We start from the raw sequence: 24,776 nt of genomic DNA, 5'->3' as shown, positions 1-24,776 counted from the left end.
GGGTGGTGTCATCTGCATATCTGAGGTTATTGATATTTCTCCCAGCAATCTTGATTCCAGCTTGTGCTTCATCCAGCCTGGCATTTCACATGATGTATTCTGCATATAAGTTAAATAAGCAGGGTGACAATATACAGCCTTGACGTACTCCTTTCCTGATTTGGAACCAGTCTGTTCTTCCATGTCCAGTTCTAACTGTTGCTTCTTGACTTGCATATAGATTTCTCAGGAGGCAGGTAAGGTAGTCTGGTATTCCCATCTCTTGAAGAATTTTCCACAGTTTGTTGTGATCCACACAGTCACAGGCTTTGGTGTAGTCAATAAAGCTGAAGATGTTTTTCTGGAACTCTCTTGCTTTTTCGATGATCCAGTGGATGTTGGCAATTTGATCTCTGGTTCCTCTGCCTTTTCTAAATCCAGCTTGATTATCTGGAAGTTTGGTCCCTTAAGTCAGGCAGAATGGATGCCCTGGAGAGGCATCCTTGGTCCTAGCTGCAGGCTAGGGCAGACTGGGAGAGTTTTGTGTTAACCACTGGTTAACCACTTACTAGGGCTTCCCAACGGAGAAGGTGATGGCACCCCACTCCAGTACTCTTGCCTGGAAAATCCCATGGATGGAGGAGCCTGGTGGGCTGCAGTCCATGGGGTCGCTAAGAGTCGGACACGACTGAGCGACTTCACTTTCACTTTTCACTTTCATGCACTGGAGAAGGAAATGGCAACCCACTCCAGTGTTCTTGCCTGGAGAATCCCAGGGACGGGGAGCCTGGTAGGCTGCCGTCTATGGGGTCGCACAGAGTCGGACACGACTGAAGCGACTTAGCAGCAGCAGCAGCAGCAGCAGCAGGGCTTCCCAAATGGTGCCAGTGATAAAGAACCCACCTGCCAATGCAGGAGACATAGGAGACTTGCATTCCATCCTTGGGTCAGGAAGATCCTCTGGAGTGGGCATGGCAACCCACTCCAGTATTCTTGCCTAGAGAATCCCATGGACAGAGGAACATGGTGGGCTACAGTCCATAGGGTCACAAAGAGTTGTACACATCTGAGTACTTTGCATACATAGCCTGTCTCAACACAGTCTGTTTGCCATTTTTTTAGGGCATGGATGAACATGTTATTAGAGCAGAAAGAAGTGGCTTGATAGGTCCCAGGGTTAAACCAGTCATTCCTCTGGAAGACAGGACAGACCCAGCTTCAAAAAAAAAGAGGTGTCCACTGGACATAGAGCTTGTTCTAGGAGGAGATCATGCATTGTATGCATCCCAGGCACTGGAAGGCATGAAGGCTCCTGCAGGAGGGTGGAGCAGTGTCTCTGGGAGCAAGGGGACACAGAAAGCCAGCACTGGAATGGAGTCCATGGGCGGCGCTCATCTGGAGAACTGGGATGCCAGGCCAAGACTCTGGTCCTTAGGGACATGTGGGAGCAAGGCAGGAACCAAATCCTGGAGCAGATTATTGGACTGGGCTGACGTGAGGAGTGGGTCTGGGCTGCATTATTCCAGCAGGGGATATGGAGAGCCCTGTAACTTAAGACTGAAGGCAAAGGTCCACGTTCTGAGCTGGCCCAGCACACAGCTCCTTGGGAGTTGAGGCCTGGGGCTCCTGACCTCTTGTTTCCTTGTTATTCCTGACTGGCTGAGAGGGTTGGGTCCTGTGTATGTAATGGGGCAGAGCCTATAGGAGGGATGGAGCAAGTGGGTCCAGCTGAACTCAGAGAGACCAGCAGCCAAGGAGCCAGGCAGGTGGATGCCTAGGTTCTTGTCCCCCATCCTCCTAGCAGTGGTTCATTGTCACCACTGCCCACAGAGGTAGGCTGGACACCTCCCATCTCCCTGGCCTTTTAGTTTCTGTTCCTTTGTTTCTTTTTTAATTGAAACATATGTGACATACAGCACTGTGTACATTTAAGGTGTGCATGGTGATTTGATACATTTATATATTGTAGTATGATCGCCATTGTAGAGACAGCTGCTCTCTCACATCACATAATTATCATTTCTCTTTGCGGCTGGAATAAAGATGTAGACTCTTAGCAAGTCTGAGGATTATAATACAGTGTGGTATTCCCTGTACTGTGCGTTGTTAGCTCTCCAGGACCTCGCTGTACTAGTTGCAAGTTTGAACCTTAAGCCAGACCTCTCCTACTCCCCCGCCCTCCTGCCCCAAAACCACCTTTACACACTGTTTTTTACTATTTTAGCTTTTCTAGATTCCACATATAAGTGACATCATACACTATTTTTCTCTTTCTAATCTGGCATTTACTTTGCCTCCAGGGACCCAAAGGACCACCAGGACACAAAGGAGAATTTGGCCTCCCTGGACGACCTGTAGGTATCTGAGTTCCTCAGACTGCCCGTGGAAGAAGGACATGTGGGCCAGGCTAGCCTGTGGGTTTACTAAGGCCTCTCTCATGGGTTTCAGGGTCGCCCAGGACTGAATGGCCTCAAAGGTGCCAAAGGAGATCGAGGGGTCATGATCCCGGTGAGTGCCACACCAGAGGCCCAGCCCCACACCCAGGAACACGGCCCCAGGGCCAGTGTCAGGAGGAGGATTGGTCGGGTGCCAGGTCCAAGTGAGCAGACAGAGTGCTCAGGAGTGTTCTTCTTCCTCTGCTGCCACTTCCAAAGATCCGCAGCCCAGCCCTGTCCTCAGGCTCATTCTCAGGAGGTCCTGCACCAAATCCACCTTAGTGGAGCATAAGCTTCCGCATCCAGACCCAGAGAAGGGTGGGAGAACACGATCTGGGAATCCTCAAGAAGTCTGGTTTCAAATCCCAGGTCTTCTGACTCGGGTTATATCATGTTTTTCTTGGATTACACATTCCTGGGGGTTTCACAGGTCACTGGTGTAGATGGGGTGGGGCTGGTGAGCATTCTTGAGAGAACATAGAAGCTCAATCAGCTGCATACGCAGAGCCTCACCAGATGGCAGACCCTGGAACATCCGCAGTGTCCCGCATCTGCGAGAAGGAAGCCAGTGTTCATTGGTGCTTTTGAGGACAAGATCTCAGTCTTGATAGTAGCTCTCCTGAGAGACACTCTGCGGAGTCCTTGTTTTACACAAAAGGAAACCAGGGCCTTTAGTTAGTTAGTCACCTTTAGTTAGTTAGTCCCCACGGGAGGCCCCCCATTTGCTACATGCAAGTGCAGCTTGAAGTATGTTGTTGATTCTGTCTGTACCTCCTGGTCTCCAGGAGGTCTCCAATTGGTCTCCAATTCTGCATGCCCAGAATTGCAGAAATGAGGTGGTGTTGAATCACTGGGCATTGACTCACTCACCAAGCCCTTGGGGCTGCAGGTACAGCAGCCAGTCTAGTGATCACGTGGAGCCTCCACATGGGCCGGGCGCCTCTCACCTGCGGTCAGAGCCTCGCCCTCCCCCACGTCTGCTTCAGGTGCAGCTTGGGCTTCAGGATCAGCAGAGAAAACATCGCATGGTGTCACTGCCAGGCTGACCTGGCTCTGCCATGGACTCTGCCATCTAACAGGAGTTGGTGTTTATCGTTACATTTATGAGGGGTCCTTTCAGGCACCGTATCCCAGCAAGGTCCCACCCCACCACTCCCTCCATATGAGGGATACGCGGGTAGAGGTGGTGGGCTCTGTATCCGCTGAGCACTGCTCTGGGGGTCAGAATCTGGCTTCCAGTCTCCATTCTTCTGTGAATTGCTGTGTGGCCTTTAGCAGGTCAGTTCCCCTTTCTGGCCCTTGTTACCTCCAATTGTAAACCAGCAGTGATACTTGCTCTGCTGTTGTGAAGATCCAGTGAGGACACAGAGGTAGCCATGCTTCTGGAAGAGGGTGGCCCACCCGTGGGAGGAGTTAGTCGACTTTAGAAGACCCTCCTTTCCTCGTCTCCAAACCCTGCAGAAGTACCCTGCAGCTGCCTCTGTGCTTACAACAAGCCGAACTCAGGAATGGCCTTTCTTGCTCCCCTTCAGGGTCCACCTGGCCTACCTGGCCCTCCAGGCCCCCCAGGACCACCGGGAGCTGTGATTAACATCAAAGGAGTAAGTTGGGGTGGGAAGGGAGAGAGACTTCCTGGGAAAGCGGGAAATGGTCCCCTACTGGCCTGAGCTGGAGTCAGGTATCCTCAATCCCTTCTCTCATTCTCATTTCCAACAGGCTGTCTTCCCAGTTCCAGTCCGGCCACACTGCAAAACGCCAGTAAGTAGAAAACAGTAATGGCCTTAAAGAGCAGGCTTTAGCATAGAAAGCAACTCAGAGACGATAAGTTTTTAGGTTTTGTTTTGGGCCACTCCGTCAGTGTTCTCTCTGATGTCAAGTGAGTAGGTGGCTCTGAATCATATTAGGGCTTCTAAGGGCACACGTGTGGACAATGTTTCTTTGCGATCAAAAAGCAGTGTCTTTTGTTATCTTCATGTAGACACGTTAGCTTCGTGCTTGGAGCAGTATAAAAAAGGGAGAAATAGATACTTTAAAACACAGAGGAGAATAAAGAGGCAATTCTGACTAGTGATCTTCACATTGGGAGCTACAGGCTAAAATCTATAACTATCTTTTCTTAACTGTCACATTTCCGCACAGTACACAACGCTGAGAGGAGGGACTTCCTCTCCCCCTTTGTAATGACAAAACAATCTGTGACTCAGACAAGCTCACCAACTTGTCTAAGGTCACAGGAAGGACACAGCTGGGCCATCGCTCAGGTCCCCTGGCACCCCTTGGTACCCCAAGGGGTCAGGCACATGCCTGTTCACCCCACTGGTCAGTGCACTGTCCCTGAGGCCTCACCCATGTGAGGAGGGTCTAGTTTTTGTGGGGAAACGCAGGGGGGTTAGCCTCTCCCCATGCACAGGCATTAGTCACTGAACATAATCATTCACTCAGCAAGTATTTATCAAAGATTTATGAATGCCAAGTACATGTGAGGCCCTAGAACTGCAGTGGTGAACTAGACAGGCGTGAGCTCTGTTCTTGGGAGCCTGCAAATTACAATTTAGAAAGGTTCTTTGAAGCGGGTTCTTAATTGATGTCTGTAGGGGTGGTGATGAGACTTGGGTCAAGGGCTTTAAAATGACACAGTTTGACTGAGTGTTTGCCCAGACATCTGTCCACATCTAAACTTTGAAACAATCAATTCTGCAACCCAGGACCTGGAAACTCTGGTCTTGAAAACAGAGGATGGGACCCACCTGTATAGGGACCTACCTACGTAGGGTGACCTGAGAGATGGCTGCCTCCCACCATAGACAAGGAATCATAGCCTAGCGAGGCCAGATCTCTCTCTGAGTTGGTGCCCAAAGCCCCTCCCAACAAACAGGCTTCAAATGGACTGACCATGGGACAGAACTTGGAAAACTCACGAGTATTGTATAATGCTACTGCAATTACTGTGACCTATGCTCGGATCCTTTGCAGTGACCATGGCCATTGGGGGTCATGATGTTACTTTAAAAAAGCCAGAGATGAGCTAAGAGCATTTGATTTTGATTTCATGTTGCCTGGCTAGACACCATGCAGGCTTAAGTGTGGATGTTTCTTGACCAGCTCTCAAAGTGGACAGTTGAATAAGAAATGCTCCCTTTCACATCCAGCGTTTCATGGGCTTCTTCTCATTTCATCCCCTATCTAATACCATAACAATTAACAGCTCACCCCTGGAGTGGAGGAACTTTATCAGCACAGCTATAAGATACCTGCTTGGCACTGCTGCCTTTGTCTTTAACTTAGAAATGTTTTTCCTGGAAGATTACTGTCCCTTTCCCACATCTTCTGTTGGTGACACCTGAGCAGCTTGTGACCCTCCACCCAAAAGTATGGGAGGATCTGGGATCAGAGGGATCATTTTGATTCACATATTAACTGGGAAAAAGCTGGACTTATAAAAGGAGGGTGGCAGATAGCTCTGTTATTAAAAAAGAGGGAAAAAAATGCAGGAAACTGGGGATGAACTGTGAAGGAATATTATCTTGAACAGCTTGGACCCCAGACCCATGGCACTTAATGGGAAGTCCAGAATAGCACCCTAATCTAATGATAACTCCTCTTTATTAATTATAACCACCATCAACTCCTGTCCTGGGTGCTCATCTTTGATTACACATGGTAGCAAAGCTAACGGCTGACCCAGGTTCATGACTTGAGTACATCACTTACCATCGCTTGACCTCTCATATGAGTCAGTCCTAACTGATCAGAAAGGAGGCCAGGAATGCTCATGGTTGGCCAGACCAACATTGCTATGACTTATCTTTCCCTTTGCAGAGTTGTTCAGCCCATAGATTTCACCCTGGCTCAGCTACATGATGCACCCCCGACCCCTACACCTGCTAATTGAAGACCTGAGATGCTTTGCATTGAGGGGCCCTGTGGAGCTCAGGGCTTTTGGGGGCTCCAATATCCAGGGCAGGCCTAACTCCATGACCTTGCCCCTTGCCCCTGGGACAGGGGACTAGCTCCCTGCACATACAAAAACCAGAACAGGGTTTGCAGTGTATGACCTTGGCTTTCTCTCTCTCTCTAGGTTGGTACCACGTATTCTGGGAATTCAGAACTCATCACTTTTCATGGTACACACTCCCGTCTTCACCTTATGTTTCTCTGGGATGTTTCCTGACCCTCCTATCTCTGCAGAGGTGGTTTCTGTTTGCCCAATTCTGGGCGTAAACTAGGTGCTCTGAAAAGTCTGACTGCATTGTGGGAGGGGAGCTGAACCAAGGCTGAGCCAAGGGCACCTCTGTTTGCTTGTGTCACCCAGCTGCCTATTTTATGCATCTTGTCTGGGCCTCCTAGCTAGGAGCCAGCACTCCATTTTTCCATCCGTGTGTTAGTTTGTTCGTAATGCGTCCACTGATAGCTTCTCCTCGCCTGGTGCCGTCCCATTCACTGGGCTGAGACAGATGGACCCCATGCTCTTCTTGCCACCCAGGCCCTTAGACTCTGCTGGGCGAAACCATTTAAAAAGTCATTACAGTGCAGTATACCAAGAGCTAAGGCAGGGAGGTCCTGCAGCTCAGAAGGCCTTTGCCTGAGAGCGTTCCTGGACCAGCAGCATCAGCAGTCCTGGAGCTTGTTAGGAATGTAGACCCTTGGGCCTCATCACAGACCTGCTGGGTCAGAAGCTTCGTTTCATAAGCTCCCTCTGAGGTGTATACACACACAGTGCGTTGTGAGACACACTGGCTCTGAGGGATTTGTAAACTTCAGCATGTTTGCGGCTGGTGGGAGCTTATCTACCACTCATCAGACAGGAAATAGGCTAGGAGACGGGAGCCGCAGGTGAGCAGTGACTCTGGTCCTCTGTCCCCACACAATGTCACACCGTGTGTGCCTGTTTTGATTGAGAAGTCTGGACACTTGCAGTTTAAACAGGGAAAGGCCCATTTTTTCCCCCTAATACTGATCTCTGGCTCAGCTCTGTCACCCCTGGCCTGCCAGGTGGTGGTCTCCCTGATGGTATCTAGTGTCACGGGTTTTTGGTCACTTTTGGTTACAAAATCCAGGATGTTCTCAGACTTCTTGTTCAGATCCAATTCAAGGTAATCCCTTCCTCTGGTGCCAAGGTGACCTTGGGGAGGAGCAGGTGGAGCTGGATTTGTTTTTGTCAGATCCCCTGTGTGTGGCTACACATTGGTTAGTCTCTCTCAGGAACCAGGAGTTCAGAGCTCTAGTGTCCACCCACTTATCCAGGTGGGGAAAGGGCACTGCCTCCTTTTCCAAACTCTACTCCCAGGAGGCTCCCTCTGAGCCCATCTTCAAGATAAAGAGCTGGGGGAGAAGGGAGGGCTCTAAGGCTGATTCTGCAGAAACAGTGCTTCTCACAAGTCCTCTGGGAAGTAGGATACGGCACTGTTGGCATCCTTCCAACTGTGAATGGAATACTGATCACCCTAACTGTCCTCTGCGGCCCTCCTGGGGCATTCTTCCCTTCCCCTTACACCGCTGTGCTGCCCAGGCTTAGGTGATATGAGACTGAGTGCTTGACTTGGTGTTGAGTCTCAGTCCACGTGCATGAGGCCATCCAAGGGAGCTCACTGTAGCCTCTGCTGTACTCCCATGATGCACTGCTGGTACCTTGATGATGGTACTTATTCCATCCTGCCTGGTGCTACCCTGACTGTGTCTGTCTCCCTGAGAGCTTCCCAAGTTCAGGAATTGTGTCTACTGCATCTACCTCTGCCTCTCCATCCTACAGCAAAAGATTTTATACCCTCAATAAGCTTTTGTTTGTTGATTGGACTTAAGAGGCTCCACTTCAAAACCTTCTCAAAAATGTCTTATGTAGGATGAAGGTGTTTTTCCACTATCTTATTTTTTTAAAAACACGTGTGTATTTGGTGGCAGGTGTTAAAGGAGAAAAAGGATCCTGGGGCCTTCCCGGCTCAAAAGGAGAAAAAGGCGACCAGGGACCCCAGGGACCACCAGGTATCTCAACTCTTGTTCTGTGTATTGCCCTTTATTTTTGTTCTCGAGAAAGCCAACAGAGCCAGTAAGTGAGGCTAATTACATTACCACCCAGCCTGCAAGCTCCATGAAATTCCAGAAAGACCCAGTCATGGGTGATGCGTGTTCAAGATGGAACATTGTCAGGAGAAACCAGAAGTTGCCATCATTCCAGCTTCATATGCAGATCGAGCCCCAGAGAGGACCAGGGAAGAGCCTAGGATCTCACAGGATCACAGATTCTGGACTGGGGCTCATTTCCAAGCTGTGTCCCCTCTACCAGCTAAACCAATATGAGGTCATTTTGGCTAGGCACTTATCATGTTCCTAGATGCTTTGGTATTTGAATTTCTGAGACTGATTGCAAATTTTAGAAAGCATTTCTTTTTCAGGCCCTCCTGTGGATCCAGCTTACCTGAGGCACTTTCTGAACAGCTTGAAGGTGAGCTTTTCTGAGACTTTGGCCTGTGTTTCCAAGTTCTCAGGCTTATGTCAGAGACTGGCTCATCTGACTCTTTCTGAATGTTCTCTGAATGATCTTCCAGGGGGAGAATGGAGACAGGGGAATCAAAGGAGAAAAAGGAGACTCTAACAGTGGCTTCTCTGGCTTCTCTGTGTCAGGGCCACCGGGCCTGCCAGGAAGTCCAGGTCTGGTGGTGAGTAGTGACCCCTCCGAGTCCCTTTCCTCAGTGAATCCTGGAGTTCCTGAAGCTTCCCAGTGTGACTAGGCAGCTGGGAAGCAAGGGCCAGTCACAGGCTAGAGGCAGGCCTTGGGTGTCAGCCTCTTTCCCCGATACTTGCTAACTGGTAGGGAGCCTGACTGAGGCCACGGAGGAAAGGGAGCTGGCCAAGGCCATGTGCATGCAGGTAGCTTCCATGTCACCCACTGCATTGCCTTATGCACACCAGTGGTGGAAACTTCACTCAATGCAAAGAGTTGTTAATGGTAGACACATCAGATAATAGACGCAGAAGCAAAGGTGAGGAAGATATTTTTAGAGTGGCTATTTGATTCTTCTGGAATTTCATCAAACAAGAAGCCCCTGAGTCAGCTTGGTCTTCTTAGGATGAGAAGCTTCTCCAGGTCACAAGAAAGAAATTCAGTTTACGTCTCCAGTGAGATTATGACGAGATCATTGACCCTCAGGGGGCCTGGAACTCGCCATGAGCAAGACAAAGCAAGCCGGGAGGCCAGGATTCTCCTCCAAGCTCTGCTGCCAATTTGCTCTGAAACCTTGGCCAAGCCCAACCTTTCTCTGGGCCTCTGTTTCTCCATCTGTGAGATGCCAAGGCTGAACTAGATGAACTCCAGTGGACCTTGTAAGTCCAGGGCTTCCTGGGCTTCTCTCCTGTCATTCAACATGACAGCTAGGCCACTGCTCTTTAAGTCTTCCACCACCTAGCTTGTGCTCAGGGTTGAGGACAAAGATAACAATAGCGGAGTTTACTGACTTCTTACCAATGTCCTGACAAAAAGACCAGACTTCTAGTGACTGATGGTGCTTTCTCTCTTCTGTTACCATGCACCTGACAGGGCCAGAAAGGGGAGGCCGTTGTCGGGGCCCAGGGACCCCCAGGTGCTCCTGGCCTGCCTGGGCCACCTGGCTTTGGGAGACCTGGTTCCCCTGGGCCACCAGGACCCCCGGGACCACCAGGACCTCCAGCTATCCTAGGAGCAGGTCAGTACCGTGAGTCACCACTTCTGGGTGGCACGTCGGAGCCACACTGTCTGACAGAGGCTGTGTTGAGCCTTGGATTGAGCCTTCTTTCTTTTCTTTTGTTTTAAACTGAGATGTCATCTGCATGCCAAAGAACTCGCTCACTGAAGTGGACAGCTGAATGGTTTTTTATGTATTCACAAGGTTGTGCAGCCTTCGCCTCTCCCTAACTCCAGGACATTTTCATCACCTCGGATGGAAGTCCTGTACCAATTAGTAGTCACTCCTCTTTCCAAACCTTGATCTTTCCCTGATCTTGGAAACCTCTAATCTACTTTCTGTCTCTATGGATTTGCCTATTCTAGACAGTTCATGGCAGTGGAATCACACAGGGTGTGGCCCTCGGCTTCTTTCACTTACCGCAATGTTTCCAGAGTTCCCCCGTGTGTTGCATGTATCATTTCGTTTATTCATTCATCAGGTGATGGACATTTGAGTTGTTTCCACTGTTTTGGCTATTTTGTGTAGTGCTGCAGTGAACATTTATATACAGGTTTTTGTGTGAACATATGTCTTCAGTTCTCTTGAGTTTATACCTAGGAGTAAAACTGCTGTGTCATATATGTGATGGAAGGTGAAGGTGAAGTCGTTCAGTCGTGTCCGACTCTTTGCGACCCTATGGACTGTAGCCCACCAGGCTCTTCCATCCATGGAATTTTCTAAGCAAGAGTACTGGAGTCGGTTGCCATTTCCTTCTCCAGGGGATCTTCCTTCCTGACTCAGGGATCGAACCCGGGCGTCCCACATTGTGGGCAGACGCTTTACCGTCTGAGCCACTAGGGAACCCCCAATATATGTGATTACTCTATATTTAACCTTGGAGGAACTGCCAGACTGTTTTCTAAAGTGACTATAACATTTTGCATTCCCACTAGCAGTGTACAAAGGTTATAATTTCCTTTTGTTGTCATCATCATTTGTTATTATTATATCTTTTTTATTCTAGCCATCATTCATTCTTGTGAAATAATATCTCATCGTGGTTTTGGTTACATTTCCCTAAAGACTGATAATGTTGGACATCTTTTCGTGTGTGTGTGTGAAATTCTTGGCTGCTTTGTCAATGCCTGGGCCTTAAGGGACTTGAGGACCAGCATTGATTCTAACCCTCTATGTAAAAAATTTTTTTACCCCTTGGTACTTCACTTCCTCAAATGAAAAATGTGTGAAATAGAAGAAAATCTCCATTTATTGAATACTTACCAAGTGCCAGGCCATCTGCTAGTCACTCTCCTACAATATTTTGTGGGTTCCTACAAAGCCTTTCAAGGAAAGTATTAGCATCCCCATTTTATAGATGAGGAAAGTGAGGCCCAGAGATGTTTAGGAACCTTTCTGAGGTCACATAGCCAATAAGTGGCACCAGATTAGGACCCAGATCAGGACCCAGGTCAGAGTAACTCTGAAGCCTACATTCTTTCCACTGTGGCCATGGTGGAAAATAACAGTAGTGGCAGTAATAGCATAAATACCTCATTTTTTGTTGTTTGGGTTGACATGAGCCAGGTGTGGCGGAAGCACACCTGGGAAGAGGCCTACAATGTCTGGGGCATCTGGGAGAACTTTACACAGGAAGTGACTCTGGGGCAAGCGACAGAAATGGAACTCAAACTAGTTCAAGTAACAGGGAAGCTTACTGCATGTGAAGGAGGGGTGAACAGTTTGAGGGGGGCGGGGGCAGGCATGCAGTGAGACTTCAGATACAGCCAGAACCAGGGATTCAGTCCCTGTGAGGATTCTCCGTCTGTTGCTAGGCTTCTCTCTGAGTGCAGCTTCGTGCTTCTTCACCACAGACCACATCCTCTGCGAGTGGGAAATACCAACAACCTACAGCTTCCACTGTCATCTACAAATCTTGGCCTTCTTTCTCAGTTTTCATTTGAAAAGTCTTGGCATAGGGATGTTCTGGGGACAGATTCTGACTGACCTGTCCTGGGCCAGATGCCCAACCTTGGAGCAGTCACCCGTGGCCAGGAGGTGGGCTCACGTGAGAACGTGGCAGCTGCTTCTGGACCTGAATGGTCATAGAGGTGAAGGGGAAGCTCTCAGGAGCAGGTAGGGATGCTGGTCCCATAGGTGCCCACAAAACCTTGAGGGATAGAAGGGAATTGCAAAAGGCGAAGGGACATTGCAGGGTGAGTACAGGAAGCAGAGACTCTGTTGTCCACAGTAGCCCTAAACTAGGGCCCCGGGACTCCTTACTGCATTGGAAAGAATTACCTTTCACACAATACATGACAGTTCATAGTTTACAAAACACTCCCATATCCATTATCCCATTTCATCTTCACAGCAACCCCAGGAGGAAGATGAAATGGATAGGATTATAAAACTCATCTTATGGATGAAGGCACCAAAGCTCAGACAGGTTAGGAGACTAACTCAAGGTCACAAATGCTAGGAAGAGGCATGGCTGGGGTCCAAACCCAAGTCCTCAGGCCCTCTTTCCACTGGAGACATTCACCACCTGTGTGTGAACGTTCAGGTCCTGTGTCAGAACTGCAGGCTTCCGTGCACAACCTGAAAAATCTCACGCAGTAGTTTTCCTGTGCTGTATTAAGTCGCTTCAGTTGTGTCTGACTTTGCAGCCCCATGGACTGTAACCCCCAGACTCCCCTGTCCATGGGGATTCTCCAGGCAAGAATACTGGAGTGGATTGCCATGCCCTCCTCCAAGGGATCTTCCCGACCCAGGGATGAACTGAACCTGCATCTCTTACTTCTCCTGCATTGGCAAGCGGGTTCTTTACCACTAGCGCCACCTGGGAAGCCCCAAGTTTTACTGGGACTTTTACAAATATCCTTAACCCTGCCAAGAGTTTTGCAGATTTTGAGGGGAGACAGGAGGTTAGAAAGATAGAAGGAGAACAACAAAATAGCTGTAATGATATTTGTGTTTGCCTAAAGTAAGGGCTATTCATTTGGGAACCATAAACTAGGAATTTCAAGGATGTGCCTCAGAGAGCTATCATCCCACTAACATTCTAAGTAGAAAAGTGTGTGTGTGTGTGTGTGTGTGTGTGTGTATCTCTATCCTGGGGGAGAGCGCCTTGATCTGGTTTTTAAGGGCACTTTGACTTTTCAAAAGCTAAGAATCTCTAGTTGGATACTATACAGTTTGCAAAGCACATTCCTAGTTTGTATTTTTCTCAGTTCTCAACATAGGCTAGTGAAGAAATATCTGTTTATATTTTACTGATGAAGCTGAGATTCAGAGAGCTTGTTACTTCCCTAAGCTCACACAGCTGAGAATCAACAAACCAGGGTCTTCAGTCTTCTGGCTGGCAGGCAAGGGCCCTGGCACTGCCCTACCCTGCCCTCCTGTAGCTTGGCACCTTCTCTTTTTTCTGAGTCTTCTTCCTCTGTTCAGTAATTACCTGTTTGTTTCTTGGGACAAGTAAGTTGTATGAATCAGGACATTTGGGGATGCAAGTGACAGAAAACTCAACTCAGACTGACTTATACAAACAGCAGAAACAAAAGAAACGTATTCACTTACAAAACTGGAAAGTCTTAGGCATGACTTCACTCAGGGCTACAGTTAAGAATCTCAGCCCTCCCCTAAGCCAGCCAAATGCGGCTGAGTCATAAGCTGGGCACAGAGCTCCTAAGATTCGGTTACAAGGTGCAGCGTTTGCAGCTGCGAACGTTGCGAGTAAGGTGGTGAACACTCTCAGTAATCGGCTAACAGCAGAGGCATTTTGCACAGTGTGCTTTTCTGTAACTTCTCTTTCCTGTTTTATCTTAGCTGTGGCCCTTCCAGGCCCACCTGGCCCTCCAGGACAACCAGGGCTTCCCGGATCCAGGAACCTGGTCAGTATTATCATCAGGGAGTCTTCCTCCTTCTGCTTTGGATGAGTTTGTTTAGAACTGTGGCTACAGTGTTTAGGGGCTGGCACACCTCTGTTGGAGTTGGGCCTCCATGACAACAGAATTGGTATAATTCCACAAACAGGATATTTATTATACTCTTTGGATGACTTAGTAAAAAGATACAGACGACAAAATCATTTATGATTTAGGTTCCACAAGAGCCAATTGTATTACACCAAAAACCACAAGCACAAGAGTGTAAACAACATTACAGGAGCCCCTGCGCTGGTCACGTTTCCCCTGGGCAATGCTGCATTCTCCGTTTTACCGAAGAAGGTCTCTTATACCTTCGTTACCCTGATCGCCTGACTCTGTATGGCACACGGAAACTGTTGTGATGCACAGAAAGAGGAACAAATGCCTCATTAGGATGTCAGGAGTCCTAGCAATGTATGTTGGTCTTTGATAGATTTTAGCTGGAAATTTGGGCTGCCAGATGAAAAACTGTCCGGCAGTTGATGAAATTTTGATATTTGGTGCCTTTGGGGGATGTCTGGGTCATTTTAATGCACAAAGTCATTATCTTCAAAGCTAGGCAAAAATTAAGTGTTTATAATCTTTCTCAGTTGAAGAGAAAAATAAGAGTTTCCTTTTCTGATATTTCTCTGAGACTTGATAGTTCTTGATAGAGTTTTCCTGCTTTTATGTCTGTGCCTAGAGAGGCCAACATGATTTTCTAACCTTTGGCAATTGTCTAGACAGAGAAATTATAGACCCCTATTTTCTTCTATGTATTTATTATTGGAACTACTCAGCCAGGCAAAAAAAAGGTTCAGGACCTAGGTAGAGTCACTCTCTTGTTTATATTTCTGAATCCAAATGAAAACACTTTTGAAACCCTGTAAGGAGCAGCATGAGCTAACGTAACACATGTAACAATGTCTGTGCCATGGTGCAACTCACGCGAATGAAAGCGGCAAAACCCACCCATGATTTTCCCAGTACCAGTGCCCAACAGAGCCAAGTCTATTGACAGTTTTTAAATGTCTTCAAACTCACAGGATATTATCTTCTTTGTTTAATTTTTTTTAAATTTTATTTTATTTTTAAACTTTACATAATTGTATTAGTTTTGCCAAATATCAAAATGAATCTGCCACAGGTATACATGTGTTCCCCATCCTGAACCCTCCTCCCTCCTCCCTCCCCATACCATCCCTCTGGGTCATCCCAGTGCACTAGCCCCAAGCATCCAGTATCGTTGTTTAATTTTTTTATTGTAAATGAGATTTATGTTTCAAGGTAGTGAATGTTTTTGTTTGATCAAAAGGAAAGTCCTTTGGTTATTGATGAAGTTATATATCTCTCTGTGGCACAATAACCTTTTCATTGACTGTGAGGGGATGGCTCATATTTGACTTTACAAAGAGGCTGGGCTTTCAAATCGTGCCATCGCTCTAATGGTAACTGCGGTGTTTGGTATTTAAAATTACCTAACAGGTTACAACATTTAGCAACATGGATGACATGTTACAGAAAGCACATTTGGTCATAGAAGGGACATTCATTTACTTGAAGGACAGCACCGAGTTTTTCATTCGGGTCAGAGATGGTTGGAAAAAATTACAGGTAATTCTTAAACTCCTTTTAACAGACTGCCTCCTAGTACCCTCTAAAAATCACAGTCTGCTCCTGTAAATGCCATTTTTCTGATTTGAAAATGCAAAAACAGTTTCCAGTTGATGTTTCATTTTCAACATCCTCTTTTCCTTAAAGCTGGGAGAACTGATTCCCATTCCGGATGACAGCCCTCCTCCCCCTGCACTTTCCAGCAATGTGAGTCCTCTCCCCGCCTTACTTCTAGCTCCTTCATTCATTAGCACTGACTGAGTCCCCTTGGCATCCAGTATCAAGCTCTCTGACTCTGGACAGCCAGCCCTGCAGGGCTCACTATCTGGCAGAAGCCCAGAAATTACCAAGTGCCAAAAGAACGTTCTCACACTGGACGGCAGGGCAGGGGGGCGGGTTGGGGAGGGGGGTGGAGCTGGACCCAGAGGCTGGAGACCTGCCATTCCCGTGTCACAGCTGAATCCTCTTGGGCAAGGGACTCCCCTTCTCTTGGCATCAGTTTATTGATCTGTGAAAACATGGTTGGCATAAGCAATCTAGAAAAACCCTTTAATATTTGATGCTGAGACTTCCTTACCTGATTAGAACATTAACAACTTGCATTGTCCACTGTTTTAACCTTACAGCTACCCTTTCAGGTAGGTACTATCATTCCCACTTTGCACGTGAGGAAACTGAAGCTCTGAAGGGGTGCCTTGCTCTATGAAGTGAATGAGTTGTTTGTAAAACATGGGAATTCTGCTTTTTGGTTCAGTGCTCTTTCTAAAAGTCTTGAGAATATTGCTCCCTTTCTGAGGATCATTTTTCGTTCATGCATGAAATTTCTTCAGTTAAGTGTGGTCCAAAGACCATGACAAACTGTTTAAGACAGCTTTTTAAGAAACAGTGCACTTGTGCCTTAATGTACGGTAAAGAACAGGGTGAATGTATGTTCAGGACTGTTTGTTTTCTTTTTTTACCAAACAGCCTCATCAGCCTCAACTTTCACTGACGTCTATTTCAAATGTCAATTACGGCAGACCCGCAGTAAGTACGATTCATGCGTTTACTCTACAAATGCCGCAAGTGTGTCTACCATGTGCCAGGGCCCGTGCTTGGCATGCAGTTTGTTTAGATAATTGCCGGAACCTCAGTTGCAGGAAACACAACAAGGCCTGTGGACTCTTGTCCCTGTTGAGTCTGCTCCACCATCTCTACAGACCAGCCTCTGCAAAGGTCTTTCCTCCTGCCTCCTCTCTACCCCACCCCAGGACACAGACATAGGTTACATCTGCAAAACTTGCACACAGCTTAGGGTTGCCATGGCACTGATCCTGGCCCCAACGCTATGTGATCTTACAGCTGCAGAGCCCAGTACCACCTGGCTCAATTCAGAGTCTTGGGAGAGGCAGTCCACATGGCTCAGACTCCCTCCCAGCCAAATCGAGAGCAGCCAAGAGAATGAAATTGAATGGCCTAAGGCGACTCTTTAGCAAGTATTGTGGGGACACTCTTCAGAGCACAAGGCATGAACTTGGCGGGCACTGGGAACACGTTTCCTGTAGTGCTGCCCTCTGCCCAGTAGGAGATCCTGTGGGGCATGGTGAGTCTGCAGTACCTGTAGGATACCTGAGTGGAGACCCCCAGAAGGAAGCAGCATCGGAAAGTCTGCAACCCTGCAGTGGGTCTAGTCTGGAAATGCAGACTTGGGAGTCTTCAGTAAAGCCATGGCTGTTGTGTTGGGGATGGAGGGATTCCTAAAAGAGAATCTATGTGGTGAGGAGAGACTGGATTGTGAGGAGCAAAAATAAAATGCACTGACTGGAGAAAGATGAAAAGGAAACCGAGAAGCTATTGCCAGAGAGGAAAGAGTGCCAAGCAAGGTAGAAGCTAACAGTGCCGAATGCTGCCAGGAGGCCCATGGAAGGAGCTAAAAGGTGTTGTTCAAATTGAGAGACTAGGGAAAAGCATTTCCGTAGCAAGGAGGGACGCCTACAAGATTCTAGGTGGTGGCAGAGTAGGTGGGGGGTGAGGAAGCAGAGAAGCAAGTATAGATAAACCTTCAGAAAGCTTAGCTATGTGGGGAGGCATGAGGGCAGTAGCTACAAAAAGGTTTCAAATAGTGTATTATAAATTCTGAAGTAATACGTAATCCATTTTAGAAAGTCTAGACAATGAATAAAAAGAATGGAGAAGAAAATAATCATAATTTTACAAAACTATAACTATCCACAAAATAACTATTTTATCATTTGATTGTTGAAATGTCATTGTCTTCACAAAAATGATAGCTATTCATTATAGAAATGTTCCAGCAGTTAAAGATACAGAAACATGAGAACACAAAAGCCCCCAAACCCACCATTCAGAGGCAGCCATGGTTCCAGGCCTTTTTCCGCATCTCCTTAGAGAGGAAGAAGTGGTCGTGATGGGGTCAGAGGTGTGTCAGGGAAGCCCCCTCTCACCACTGCCCCTTTCCTGGGTGTCCCCCAGGAAAGCTCGTTCTATTGAGGCCTCTTGTGACTGCCCTTGGGCGTAGTCCCCAGAGGCACAGTGGCTGGAGGGTGATGAGATCATAAGGCCTCTTCCTTCACGTGCCACGATGTTCAGACATATAAGAAGAGGAAGATGGGCTTAAGATATTTTTCTTTCCTGGAGACTTGGGCCCAGGTCCTGCACCAGCTCTGTGCTTCCCCAGCTCTGTGCTAATGAGATAAAAGTTACTTCTGACATGCGGTTGAGGATGGGGATGACTGCTCCTTGATTATGAAATGTAGTTCAGAGGCTACAGCAGAAAGGGCTGGGAAAGAAGGCTGGGTTTGGGGAGAGAAAGTGTGGAGGAAGATTATGGAATGGCTTTTATTTGGGCTACTGACCAAGGTGTCAGGAATGTGAGGCTAGAATTATTGTATGATCCCTGGTTTCTAAGAGTCTACCCCAATAGTCTTCATAATAAATGTCACGACCTTCTCCTTTCAAGGCCTTTTTCCTCTGGTCCCCCAGGATCAGCCCCAGACCTACTCAGGAGGTGGAAGAAAGGGCAGGAGGCAGATAATTTGATGCACCTCTGAGATCTAGGACCAAAGCCAGCTTAAAAACCTCCTAGAAACTCAATGAAGGGCAGACCCAGAAGTCTCCAACAGATGGCCTGCCTGCAGGCTGAATTCAGATCTCTGAAGTGCTTTAGTTTGTTTTTCTCGTACATTTTATAAGAAATGTCTACTAGTTAGAGTCGTTCAGACTGCTGAGCCAGACTGCTTTGGGAGACCTGGGCTGTCCTTCACTGGAGATGGTCACACCTGGGCTGGGAATCCAGTGTCAGGTAGAGGTGGAATAAGGTGACCTCAGCACGCCTTCCAAGGCAGCAAGTCGGGGATCTTATTAGGAATGTGTGATGGTTATGGGAGTTAGAGTTTGCTATCAATTCTCCAACTGCACTGTCTTTTCTCTCACTTTTTACAGCTACACTTGGTTGCTCTGAACACGCCGTTTTCTGGGGACATTCGAGCTGATTTCCAGTGCTTCCAGCAGGCCAGGGCTGCAGGACTGTTGTCCACCTACCGAGCATTCTTATCCTCACATTTGCAAGATCTCTCCACAGTTGTAAGGAAAGCAGAGAGATATAGCCTTCCAATAGTGAACCTCAAGGTAAAACTAAATATGGTTCCCGTTGCCTCCTGGATGTACTGTTCTCCACAGGGACTAAAGGCAGTTGCCACTCCTAACACCTTCAGAAGTGTGCTATTTCGAGGCCCTGATTAGTTGTGTGACTTTGGGTGGGTTACCTTCCCTCTTTGGGCCTCAGTTCCCTTATATTTGCAATAGCCCTTCCTGCTTAGATGGTTTGTGATCCTTGGAGCAAAAGGAGGGATAGTAATGACCTCTTTCATTCGTACAGCTTTTCAGTTTGTTTATAAAGCACTTCATATCTGTTCTAATAGATACTTCCAATAAAAATGGGAGTTATTCTTTTCTGTTTGTTAGGAAACCGAGGCTTACAAGGAGAAACAGTTCACTCAGAGTAACTATAAACTGGAATTGGTTTCTTTGATCCCCATGTCCAGGGCTCTTGTTTCCACCCAAGGGTGCCTTCTGTAGAGAACTGCCTGAGTGGCACCAGAACCACTCTGTCCTGCACCCTGGTTTGCTACCCTCAGGTATTTCTGTGCCCTTATTCACTGGCAAGGCAGGGCCTCACTGCATCCTTCAATTACACAATGGAAATAGCCTACTCCATTAAGGCTACAGAAGAGCAGCTCATTGCTGCTCACACATATCTTGGGTCTTGATTCCTAACCAGTTCTTAAAGGTTCTTTGAGACCCTTTGGTCCCTGTGATCCCAGTATTCCAACCTGGAAGCTTGAGCCTGGCAAGTTCGTCCTGACCCCACACGCAGCACTTTCTTTTCCCTCTTCCAAGGGTCTGTTCTACCATTTCACCCACTCAGATTGTTTGTTTTCTTAGAATATAAATAACTGAAGGAAAAGGAGTAAGAGATTCATCTCCACATCACCCACTTGTGCTGTGCTTAGTCGCTTAGTCATGTCCAACTCTTTGTGACCCCATGGACTGTAGCCCATCAGGCTCCTCTGTCCATGGGGATTCTGCAGACAAGAATACTGGAGTGGGTTGCCATGCCCAACCCAGAGACTGAACCCAGGTCTCCCACATTGCAGGCAGATTCTTTACCATCTAAGACACCAAGGAAGCCTCACCCATTTGTATATTAGCACAAATTTGAAGCTCAGTGTATAATTATAAAGGCTTCCTTGGTAGTTCAGATGGTAAAGTATCTGCCTGCAATGCAGGAGACCTAGGTCTGATCCCCTAGTCAGGAAGATCCCTGGAGAAGGGAATGGCAATCCGCTTCAGTATTCTTGCCTGGAGAATTCCATGAACTGACTGTGGGGTCACAAAGAGTCGGACACAACTGAGCGACTAACACTTTCACCTTCATGTAATTATACAATGTTTAAAATAGCAATAATAAAATAAAGACCTAAAACACACTTTTGATGGGGAAGAGACATTATGCACATATAGTAAAAGAAATTACCTCAAGAAATAAGATCATAAAGCTGAAAGGGTTCCAAGGATAGATTATAAAATCAAACCAAAGTGTTTCCCAAGTTCTCACCCTGTCCAGGATATAGGAGTAGAGTTGGGGGCTTCCGAGCTTTGAAGAATGGATAAATACTTGTAAGCTGTTTGTATAATGATTCTAATGTAGCATTTTTGTCTCCACAGGGCCAAGTACTTTTTAATAATTGGGACTCAATTTTTTCTGGCCACGGAGGTCAGTTCAATACACACATTCCAATATATTCCTTTGATGGCCGAGATGTAATGACAGATCCTTCCTGGTAAGTAGAGGTTGAAGCCTTTGAAGTATATCATATGATAGACAGCTTTAGGAAACAGTCTAACAATGGGATGCCCTTATCAGCTACTCCTCTGAGATGTTGCCAGGATAAAACCCCAGTGAGGCAGCCAGAGGCCTTGGAGAGAGCCTGGCCTTGACGTTAGGAGACCTGGGTCCAGTAACTTTATATGGGACCTTGGGTAAGGCACTTCCACTATTTGAGCTTCAGTTACCTCACTTGTCAAATGGGCAGAATAATCATATCCATACCATAATAATGCTGTGAGAATAAAAAGGTAAGTGTGAGAATACCTAGGATACAGTAGGCACTTAATTAGTGATAAGTAATGCTGTTGTTGGTGATTCTTTAACCCTCTCCTGTGAGTTGTGTTCTAATTCTTTGAAAATTATGTGTGCTTTTAGGATACAACAACTCAGTAAATATTTCCTCATTGTCTACTGTATGCCGGGCCTGATGTCAGGCCTGGAAGGTGCAGTGATAAACCTACACAACTCCTCCCTTTGCAAAGCTTATAGTCTGTGGGAAGACTGACACAGACTAGCTACCATTCTAGACATGATATTGTCGTTGGAAAATGAAGAAACAGATAAGATGGTAGGAGCACAGAGGAAATAGTCAACATTCCTTAGCAGTGAGAAGAAGGAAGGCTTCCTGTAAGTCCATTTAATGGACTTTGAAAGATGACAAGGAATTGCTGAAAATGGAAGTGAGGCCATTCCAGCCTAAGGGGACTCATCAAAGTTTCCAATTCACAGTAGAGAGTATAATTTCGGAGCATGTAGAAACTGGATATGGTCAGAATGTAGTGTGTTCAAAAAGTTTGAAACAGTGATAAAGGCAGAGAAGTGATGTGCGGTCAGACCCTGGAGAGTTCAGGAGTTTGACTTAACTCACTAGACTTAGGCTGATTTCCTCACCAAGATATGCCACAAAGAAGGGTCATTTCAAAAAGTAACACAACAAACTTCCTTTGTAGGCCCCAGAAGGTCATTTGGCATGGCTCCAGCACCCACGGAGTCCGTCTTGTGGATCAGTACTGTGAAGCGTGGAGAACCGCCGACGTGGCAGTCATGGGCTTGGCCTCCCCGCTGAACACGGGGAAGATTCTGGACCAGAAAGCATACAGCTGTGCTAACAGGCTAATTGTGCTGTGTATCGAAAACAGTTTCATGACAGATGCGAGGAAGTAACAACCTTCCCATGCTTCTTAAGAGTTTTCCAATTTTTTTATGTGAAGAGTTGACACTGAAATCTAAAATGTTTAAGCGTTGTAAATATTAGTTTTTTATTACACATGCGTCACAACAGCAACCAAAGAAAACATACCTCAATATACTCAAAACTGAAGACATAAAGGACTCAGATCAAAGACAAAATCTGATCCATCTATTGGTGCTAGATTCTGCAGGAAACCCCATGCAGTGTAAACGCATCCCAAGACGGTTAAGACCAAGTTAAAAAAAAGAGCAGGTTAAAAACAAAGGCCTTGGCATTCTGCCCACTGCATCCTTCAGAAAGTGATTTCCTCCTTTTAACCATTGTTGAGTATAAGATGTCCTTCATGTTTTCTTACAAAGTCAGTGTTTAGAAATGTTACCCCTTTCTAAGTTATGTGCAGACCAAACACTTTGTTCTTTAATATACATCCATTGTTTGCAACTGCTGTTTATACAGACAGAACTGCTCCAAATGATCCTATTTGTATTTTCTGATATTACCAGACTTTAATGTTTTCTTCCTAAAATATTATTGCCATCATACTTTAGGAGTTTTATATTTTTACACAATCATATTTCAGTATGGCATCTGTTTATGTGAATGACTTGCTGGAAAAGTTTAAGTTCCCAATGATCTGAAACTAGAGAAGAAATACCACATAATTACTTCCTTTCCCTTGGTGGCCCTTTTCCCCACCCCTACCCTGATTTTATGACTTCCATTTGGCAATTCTTGAATTATAACTCCATTTGAACAAACAGGTTCATGAGGATAAATTTTCTGAGACACATATATCTTCATGCTGTATACTTTGGTTCTTTTTTTTCCATGTGATAAGTGAACATAAAAACATCTTTTCCAGGCGCTTTCTTCTGTTTGACTTTTTCCCCTCGGTTCCTTTATTCCTCATCACTGATGTGGAAGCGGCCCCCAGGCAGGATTGCTAACCCTGCAAGGAAGTGATGTGACACACAAGTCATGCCACTTGTGTGTCCCCTCAGGAGATGATCAGAAAACAGGAAGATTTTCCCATCATCCTCTTCTTCTCCTGTGTGTTGTCTTCCACTCAGCGAAGGCAGCATGGGGCATGCAGAAGAGTCCCAGTGTGACAAATAGGATCAACTGTATCTCAACACATGATTCAGGCAGATCTGCCTTTTTCTCTCAAGGAAGTTGAGATCAAATAAGTAATATCAGCTCTCAGTTCCTAAATATCAGACTTACATAAGTCTCATTTATCTTTCCCAATAACCTGCAAGGTAAGTATTTATATCTCTGCTTTACAAATGAAAACAAAATTAAAAAGTTGAGGCTCAGGAAGTCACTTGTTCCAGGTCACAAGGCTGCTGAGTGGTGGGGCTGGTTTCACGCCCAGGGTCCATCTCACTCCGGTGCCCAGGATCGTTTCAAGGAGCAACTGCACAAGGCTGCCTTTTTGTTCCCTCTCAGCTCCTAGGCTGTGACTCTCTGGCTCTTGGCTTGATGCTGCAGGAGAAACAGAATCGCCAGGCAAGTAGCTTGCCAGGATATTTCCTCCCATTCAGCCAGGCTGGTCCAGAAACTCAGCAAAGTGAATCCACCCTAATGGTCCTTGAGGTAGGAAGGAAGTGGAGAACCAAAAAAAAAAAAAGCAGACAGCCCAGGACCCCCACTTAGGGGCTTCCTACATGGAAGAGTGGTGAGAATCTGAGTCATGGGCTGAAGACACATATAGGTTGGAAAGACCCAGAGGTGGACTGTTGAGGACAGTGACTGGGGCAGGTGGTGGGGTGCCTGGCGTGCACAGGAACTGAGGGAGGAGGGGAGTGGGAGGGGCTGAGGTCATGAAGTGAAGGTGCTATCCCATCCATTTTAGCCAGAGCCCACCGAGGCCCTGGGCCACAGAAGGAACAGGGTGGGCTCGGGGTGTGCTGACCCCAAGAAGGAGGTTAACATTCATGCCCTGGCTCCTCAGTCCTCTTTGTGTACTGAAGGAGGGTATGACCAACTGTCCTCCCAGCAGAGGCCTTGAATGAACCCCAGCCCTGGCTAGGCTCAGAATGACAGTCAAAAGCCTGGGTCTAGCATTCAAGGCCCTTCACTGAACATCAGGTCTCCTGTCACTTGCCAAAGGCCACCAGCCTGAGGCCCTCATGATTACTTATGTGAGCCATACAGACCCCTGTGTGGGGCTGCTGTCCATGCCCTGTCTCATCTTGGGAAAGCCTTAGCTGCTGTCGGTCTAACCCGGCCCTCTAGCCAACAACCAGTGCAGATTCTCTTCCTCTGTGACATCCCCTGCTCCTCTGAACCTGCCAACCTTTTATCATGCTTCCTCCTCTGAACACCTGGCGTTTTTAACACCTGGATCTTGTCACACTAGTAAAGACTGAAAGGTCTCCAGCCTTCACTTTACCCCTGAGTGTCCTTCAAGTCTGGGGAGCAGGCTAGCATTCTCTGGCATAATACAGCATGGAAGATACTCCTCAGTTGTTGGATTTCAGTGTGAGAGGTCTTGGGGTACTTGCTCTGAGCCCATATTGTGGACTCTCAAGGTCCGAAGCTGACAGCATCCACAGTCCCCTGTTCAGAAACAGAAGGACAGAAACAGCTGTCCCATATCCACCCACACCAGGTCCCATGGGG

General features: G+C 47.0%; 1 protein-coding gene across 2 annotated transcripts in view; it reads left to right on the top strand.

Annotated features, from left to right (window-relative positions):
• COL15A1 (collagen, type XV, alpha 1) overlaps positions 1–23,016 on the top strand; it is a 104,168-nt gene extending 81,152 nt beyond the window's left edge. For both annotated transcript variants that reach the window (XM_010847040.1, XM_010847039.1), the window contains 16 exons: positions 2,280–2,333; positions 2,428–2,487; positions 3,947–4,015; positions 4,131–4,172; positions 6,493–6,538; positions 8,313–8,393; positions 8,804–8,853; positions 8,957–9,067; positions 9,946–10,090; positions 13,877–13,941; positions 15,442–15,570; positions 15,718–15,777; positions 16,537–16,596; positions 19,012–19,197; positions 20,797–20,912; positions 21,910–23,016. In XM_010847040.1, the coding sequence (XP_010845342.1) occupies positions 2,280–2,333; positions 2,428–2,487; positions 3,947–4,015; positions 4,131–4,172; positions 6,493–6,538; positions 8,313–8,393; positions 8,804–8,853; positions 8,957–9,067; positions 9,946–10,090; positions 13,877–13,941; positions 15,442–15,570; positions 15,718–15,777; positions 16,537–16,596; positions 19,012–19,197; positions 20,797–20,912; positions 21,910–22,123 (1,488 nt within the window). In that variant the 3' untranslated portion in view covers positions 22,124–23,016. The remainder of the gene's footprint in view (positions 1–2,279; positions 2,334–2,427; positions 2,488–3,946; positions 4,016–4,130; positions 4,173–6,492; positions 6,539–8,312; positions 8,394–8,803; positions 8,854–8,956; positions 9,068–9,945; positions 10,091–13,876; positions 13,942–15,441; positions 15,571–15,717; positions 15,778–16,536; positions 16,597–19,011; positions 19,198–20,796; positions 20,913–21,909) is intronic.
• Positions 23,017–24,776: the final 1,760 nt, after the last annotated feature.

This window comes from Bison bison, unplaced genomic scaffold, assembly GCF_000754665.1.
Source record: "Bison bison bison isolate TAMUID 2011002044 unplaced genomic scaffold, Bison_UMD1.0 scf7180017864243, whole genome shotgun sequence".
NCBI classification, from domain to species: domain Eukaryota; kingdom Metazoa; phylum Chordata; class Mammalia; order Artiodactyla; family Bovidae; genus Bison; species Bison bison.
This window is presented reverse-complemented; position numbering and strand designations above follow the sequence as displayed.